General features: G+C 45.5%; 1 protein-coding gene across 1 annotated transcript; it reads right to left on the reverse strand.

Moving 5' to 3' along the window:
• Positions 1-312: 312 nt before the first annotated feature.
• Positions 313-2677, reverse strand: GJD2 (gap junction protein delta 2). The gene is made up of 2 exons (XM_063333914.1): positions 2113-2677; positions 313-1531 (listed from the first exon to the last, which is right to left on the reverse strand). Exons 1-2 carry the CDS (start codon positions 2181-2183, stop codon positions 688-690), a joined length of 915 nt encoding a protein of 304 aa, XP_063189984.1. The 5' UTR covers positions 2184-2677; the 3' UTR covers positions 313-687.
• Between the last annotated feature and the right edge of the window lie 4851 nt (positions 2678-7528).

Raw genomic sequence — 7528 nt, forward strand, 5'->3', positions numbered from 1 at the left:
CAACTAACATAAGATGATTAAGGTCTCTGGTGTGTGTGTGTACAGGCAAACAAAAAAATGGCAAAATATATTCAGCATTTATTGTTTAGCATAACTAATTGATGCACAAGCTATGATAGAAAATAGCTAGTAATACACACCAGGAATAAACTCTGTGATTTAGACAAGCAAAATAATATAAGACATCTGTGAGATAGGTGAACGCAGATATCCTGATTGAGCTGTGGTCAGGTTCCTTACAGTGCAATTACCCTCCTTTTAAAACATGCTTACATCTGCACATTGCAACAGTATCCCCCACCCCATCCCACCCCATATAGAGTATCCTTGCAGATTTTTAATATGAACATTCTACACGTTTACAACAATTAGTCAGACAGTCCAAACTGTAAACTTATCCTAATGACGACCAAAAAGCCGCTCCACCGACAGATAACACCCAATCATTAGAAAGAAAAGTAGGAATAATAGTAGCTGTGCTGTAAGGCTAGATCAAGCATGGTTTTATAGCTGGTTTTTCAGTCTTTTACATAGCACTGCATTTTGCAGATAGTTCAGTAAGTGCAGATCCAATACCTTAATGGCTTTCTTGGTGGTTTGATAAAATGCTTGCCTAAGCAATGTACCTTTCTCTAATGGTATCTGGGTCTGTTCCACCTGGCACGGTGTTTCAGTTCTGTCACAGCCTCACACATAAGCTGAGTCACTTGACTGAGTCCTGCCAAAGTTAGGCATGCTCATTCTTGGCAGGTCCTTATTTCTGATTTCGTATATGGATTTCCTTTTTGCCTGTACTCCTCTCACTGCCATTTTGATCTTTCTCCAGCCCAAGTGGTTCAGTTCTGCCAAATTGAGCACCACACAAATCCCACTGACAGCAAACATGAATACCAAGAATACAGTCTTCTCAGTGGGTCTAGAGACATAGCACTCTACTTCTTTAATGCAAGGGTATCTGTCACATTCGTACATGGAAGGGACATTGAATCCATACAGAAAATACTGTCCCACCAAGAATCCAATCTCTAGGGCATTTCGAAAGACCACTTGGATGATATAAAATCGAGAAATGCCTTCTTGCCTCCTCATTTTTGACTTTGTAGTTCTGATAGCAGGATTGGGGATTTCCTTCACTTCTAAGCAGTCTGGTTCTGCCTCTTTGGTGGAGTTCTCAGTGTTCTGCAGCACCCCATTGACAATCGTGTTCTTGATTTTCTTACTGTCCTCACGCTTCATTGAATCCTGGTCCCTCTCCAAGGTGAGGAAGACAGTGGAGTACCTCCGTTCCCTCTGCTTAGCAGACTGGTGAACGGAGTACGTTATGAAGCAAAGGCTGGGGGTGCACACCATGATGATCTGGAACACCCAGTACCTTATGTGAGAAATAGGGAAAGCCTGGTCGTAACAAGCCTGGTTGCAGCCTGGCTGCAGCGTGTTACAGACAAACATGGTTTGCTCGTCATCGTACACCGTCTCCCCTACAATGGCCACAATGAGTATCCTGAAGATCACCACCACGGTCAGCAGGATCCTGGAACAGAGAAGCCCGTCAGTGCGCGCCGCCGCCGCGCCGCCGGGAGCTGTCCAGTGCTGACCGGGCCCCCGCGCCGCCCCGCACCCGCTCAGGAGGCGCGCAGCCTGCGCCGCACGGCCTCGGCCCCCGCATGTGCGGCCGCGCCGACCCGCCGCTCTCGGAAATCAAATGCCGGGCGGCGGCCAGCGCTCCCCTCCTCTTCCTCCCCCCCGCGCCCCGACCTCCCTTTGGGGAAAAAGCCATCGCGCGGGCGCCCCGGAAAGCACGGGAGGGCGCGGCGCGGAGTTGCTCCGGCCGCGGGACCCCGATGGCGGCGGGGTCTCCCCGATGGCCGCCCGCTGCCCCGTGGCTCCTCGGGGACAAGAGCGGCGGCGTTTGCGGTCTCCCCGCGCCTCGGTGACCTGTGCCGCGCACACACACACACACACACGCCCTCAAGGCACACACCGCAAGAGCCCCGCGCGAAGGGTGCCCCGCACGACCGGGACACGGCGTGTGCCGCCGACCCGCCAGCCGGCCCGCTCGGACAGAAGGGGATCTCCCCCGCCACCCCCCCGTATCTCCCCCGTAGCCCTTACCTCCCTATCATAGTAGAATGCTGCTGCACGGCAGCTTCCAGTAGCCTCTCTAGAATAGTCCATTCCCCCATCGCTGTTCATCCGGAGACAAAGACTTTGGCAAGCGGAGGGGATCTCTTCACTTCTTCCTTCCTTTTCCCCCTCCCCCCGCTCCTCTTTTTTTTTTTTTTCTGTTTTGTTTGTTTGGGGTTTTTTTGCAGGGGGAGGAAAAACAAACAGAAGAGCAGCCCCTCTCTACCGCCCGCAGTCCAGTGGCGGGAAGGCGGCTGGAGGTGGCAGCTCTGCCGAGGACTCCTGGCTTCGCTGGACTGGGCTGTGCTGGGTTGCGCTGGGCTGTGCTGGGATCGCCTGGGCTGGGCTCGGGGCCCCGCGGCGGCCGCCACCGGCCCCGGCCCGCTCGGCTGCTGGCGCGGCGCGGCGCGGCGGACCCGCGGCGTGGAGGGAGGAAGGTTGGCTTTTAATGTCTTGCTGCCTCTAATCTGCCTTTAAGTAGTCTCCGCTTGCGTCACTGACAGGTTGGTGGAGAGCAGCCAAAAGCAGCGCTCGGATTTTCTCATTTTTATTATTCCGGTGAATATAAATAAATAAATGCAATAAAATAAATGAAATTTAAAAAAAAAAAAAAATGAGGAGGAGGAGGAGGAGAAGGGGGAGGAGGGAGGGCGGAGAAAGAGCTGCCCCAGCCGGCACGGGGCTCGTTCTGCAACCGAGAGCCTCCCTGCCGGAGCACCCCGGGCCGGGCACCCGCTGCCCGCCCCCGGCCCCCGCCCGCCAGCAGACAGCCCTGCGCCCCGCCGGCGGGACCGGCCCGGGAGAGCAGCTCCGCCAGGGAACGGGCGCTGCCCCTCGGCTGCCGGTTTGAAAAGCTGCTGCAGGGCGGGACTGTGACACGGTGGCTCCTCCAGCCACGAACGCCCGGCTGCCGGGGGGGGATTCTCGGGGGTTGCTAGGCTTTGCCTCCCTCCCAGAACTTAACTGTGTTTTCTGCCGCTCACGAAACAGCGGTGTCATACAGCAGTAATTTTACCTGTTAATACTGCTTACCCTTGGAAGATATCAGACTTAAAATTGCGTCTTTATTCTCTCCTGGTTACAAATATATGAATCACTAAAGAGAAATGAAACAGATATATAGCCATTTCAGAGAATTCTGATACTGAGATTGGATTTATGACAGGAAAGTCAGCAGACCTTCACACAAAGCATCTCAAAACAGGACAAGAATAAAGTATCTTGAATAAATCCCTGCATTATAATCAGTCCGCATATTTTATTCCCATAAACTACTACATTGTGTTTAAAATATTTTTCATTTTACAGATATCCTTAGAGACTGCAACTGAGATACCACCAAACAATTCCACACGAAACATTGGCACCAATTGGAATTGACTGTTCTCTGGTGGAGAAGTGAAAAATGTATTCTGTATATTTCCATAAATATCTAGTATAGCTTCATACCTGCTGTTCCTTTTGCTCAACTAATCTCATTTAAAAGCAACATAAGAAAAATTCTAGTCAGTCTGATCATAATGCTCCTGCTGCCAAAATCAGTAAAATCAGTCTCTTCTCGGAACTGCTCAGGCCATTGTAGACAGTGTTGTCCTTTGTTTTATTTGTAGCTCTCTCGTGAAGCAATTCTGTCCTGTATTAATGATGTTAAGTGTTTTCTGAATAGAAGGGACCACGCTTCATCTGTGCAGAGGACATCTGTGTGGTTTAGACACCCCAAGGTTTCTTGTCTTTTCATTTGGAGTGTGCAGATGGCCTGTGATTCACATCATATTGGGTCAGTTGCTTGATTGGATCCCCAAACCTTTGAACTAGGAAAGTACCAAATAAGAGAAGATCAGTGAATACCTCTGTTTGCACAGAAATTGTTAGATTTTTCTTCTCTCCCAATCAAGTCTGTGAAGAAGCACTCAATAATCTGGATTGTTGCCTTCCCACACTGTTGGGAATTACTGGGAAGATTGAATAATCACTGTTTTTCCTTAAAATCTGACTACATTCTTCTTGAAAGCTGATTCTCAGAATTCATGCATTTGTTTTTTGCATGTAGTTTGCAAAACCTGATACTGCAGCAACACCATGACTAAAAAGCTAAAAAGAAGTGGTTTCTTTTTTTTTTTTTTTTTTTTTTAAAGAGGACTGTAGTGTCTACCCAACTACCCCGATAACTGAGTATTTCCTATGGACCCCAAAGTATCTGTTTGGAGATGGATCTGAACAAGAGAGAAATCCAAGCTGTAAAGGAAGCAGCAATGCATGTGTAGAAGGAGAGAGGGCAGGGAATACGCTAAGAAGCTAATGATGATAATCCTATTTAGCAAACCAAACAGAGAGGGAAAGCCCATGATTGAAATTACTGAAGAGAAGAGATTTTGGTTCATAGACAAATATAAGAATTTCTACAGAGGAAAGCTGTTCTCTAGCCCTGGGATAGAAAACCCACTTATCTGAGCTTTTAAGACCAGTAAATAAAAAGGAATTAAATTCTGATCATATTGAACACTGGCCTATTAATGAACAGTTAGTCAGTGTTTCCTGTGTGTGATGAGTTCTTTCTACTGACGGCCCAGATGTGGAGACGTGGAGGGGAAATATCATAAATGAATACTACAGACATGTAAGCACCATTAAAAAATTGCTTTTGATTTAAATATAGTTTAAAGTTAAATAAATTCAGGCCTGTCCTTACAGGAGTTGTGGCTCATTCTGAAATAGCTGACCTCTCCTTTTTTAACAGTAACCTCATATATACACGCACCCCCATCAAACCATATTCACATGCAGGATACTTGGCCTTAGACTTGAGAGAAATGTACGGAGTTTCTCTGAAACTTAGTGAGTCTGGGGAAAAAATAATAATTTCAGTGTGAGAGTCTCCTTCCTTATGTTAACATACGTTTTAAGTGACTGGAAAACTCAAAGGAGTTTGATATATCTCAAACTTACATGTGCAATTTCTGGATCTATGAATTGCTGTCCCTAATTTGAGCCCTGACTTCCTGTCAAAACAGAAGGAATAAGAATCAATGTGATATTCTCTGAGTGTTTAGTGTAACAGTAAAAGGTGTATAAAGAATGTAATTATTTGTGTTTCCATCATCCATTACATGTGTAACAGCAACCCGTGGACTTATCTGACAAATTGTCTAAACCACAAAGTGCTCAGACTATGTATAGTCATGGTGGTAAGAGGGAGTTGTAGACATAAGAAGATTTTCAGCTTCTAACAGTTCATCTTGGGTTTTACACCATTCCCCTGAATGCTTCAGCCTCCGTTAAAGCCAGGATTTGCAGAGCAGCAGGCTGCCACGAATGCTGTGGATGTATACTGCACAGCCTACGGTATTCACATTAGAAAACCATGCCTACATTTCACGCACAGGCATTCAGGATTACCAAAGCTTTATGTCTCCCAGCCTACAAAGAATCATTCCCTAATGAAGCAGCAATACCAGTTTGCAGCAGAGCCAGGCCTGTCCTGTTCAGTATTTTTTTGCCAGTGGCACACAAAGGAAACAAACTCAGCTTCCCACTCCACACATTGGCTTTTGGGTGGGAGGGCGTGTTTTGTTTGGTTTGCTTTGCATTCGAAGATAATGAGCATCCCTCTACAGACAAAATTCAGTACAGACTCTGTTGTACCTAATAGGAGCTCAAACAAGCTTTGCAAAAAGAAAACTTCAGAGTCTGCGTGTGTTCAAAGATGCCACTGCCACAATATTAATTCGTGATAAAATAACAGAGGCTGAGTTGATCTCGGATTATGTCTGAAGAATGAGACTGTATGTATCCTCAGTTTGATGCCAAACTGAGGTTAATCTGTCTCTAAGAAGCTGTAGGCCAGATTCTCTCTAAGAAATCCAGCCCTTTTGCCCCGATCTGGTTTTGCAAAGGGTCCGGAAAGCAGTCAAATCTCACAGGCTGCACATTCCTCAGGTACGGAGTGGATCACACTGGGAGCCGAGCTGACACATTGGCCTCTCCTGTCAGACCCCCTGCAGCCTGGAGGACGTGGATGGCACAACTGGGGTGGGATGAAGAAGCCACATGGCTACTGCCATACCTGCTGTCAGACAGTGTGCTGAGCAACAGTATTCCCCTGCTTCGTTATTTGCTATGCTGAGGTTTACTAATGTAAAAACAGAATCCAGACCTTACACAAGTCTTCCCCATGTACCGCCTCCTTTTAGAGTTATACATTTATCTTAAATTTATTCCAAAGATTTTATCTTAGAATAAAGCTACGTATTTTTAGTACTATCCCAATGACCTTCTCTTCTGTGGTGGTCTTTTTTTGCAGGTGTTTGCAGTGGTCCATAATTGTGGCAAATAAATAAATGTCATATGTAGACTCCAAAACTGCATGGCAAATGGCTGTATTTCATTACTATATTGCAAACCAATGTTTCCAGCAATTGTAGAAAACTGGGAGCAAACAAAGAGCTTTTAATTAAAAATTATAAGCTATTACTAAGAAAAATAACGGGTTTTTCTTTTAGTTTTTGTGAAATGTGTTGACCTATATCTACTTTGTGACTGCATTTTCTAGCTAGTGTTACAAAAAGAGAGATTTTTCAGCATCACTTTCATAAAGCAGTAGAACTTTCTTTGGAAGACTGACATGGTGAGCGTTTCCATTCTGATAGTATTTGGTGCAGTCTATTAAATCTAAGTCATTAGCTACTAAACTGAAAATGCCTTTTTAACACCTCTCATAGCCATCTGCTGTGCTCTGTTTTCATTTGGTGCCATGTGTGTATTAATGAAATCATTGCATCAGGTTATATCTTTTATTCATAAAATCATCTAGGTCATCTGCTTCCACCTACACTTTCTCATTAAAACGAGCATTTGTGTGTACGTTCTCCCTCTGCTGCATGAGTATAATCCTAGCTGCAGTCAGCTGCTATGTGCATCTTAATGAGAAACCCCTCTCTGTGTTTTTTTCTTAAATAAAATTCCTTCAAAAGACAACTCTGGTGTTTCACACCACAGAAAGTGCATTTTTCCTACAGTTTGAAAAGTAAAGACTTCCCAAAAGGTTCGAGATCTGGATATACTAATGACCTCAGTCCTTCACAAGGGAAAGCAACATTTCAAGAACAGTGTCATTTTCCTGCCAAGAAATAGGTAGCGCACCCTTCACATCTGGGCAACGGAGTTTGTGTCAAAACTGTCTATAGCAGGGCAAGCACTCGTGCTCCTTTTTGTGAGGATGGAATACAACCTGCATGTATACACTTCACACTTGAGAATAGCAAGGTGTCAACTGCACAGAATTCAGGGCTTTCTGTAATGCTCTGAGTATAATTTCTGTAAATACAGACAAAGAAGCTATCATAATGATCATGTTAAGACTCTATCATGCTTCAGGAGTTCATATCTACCACTGTAGACTGCTATT

The sequence above is a fragment of the Chroicocephalus ridibundus genome, chromosome 4 (assembly GCF_963924245.1).
Source record: "Chroicocephalus ridibundus chromosome 4, bChrRid1.1, whole genome shotgun sequence".
Taxonomy (NCBI): domain Eukaryota; kingdom Metazoa; phylum Chordata; class Aves; order Charadriiformes; family Laridae; genus Chroicocephalus; species Chroicocephalus ridibundus.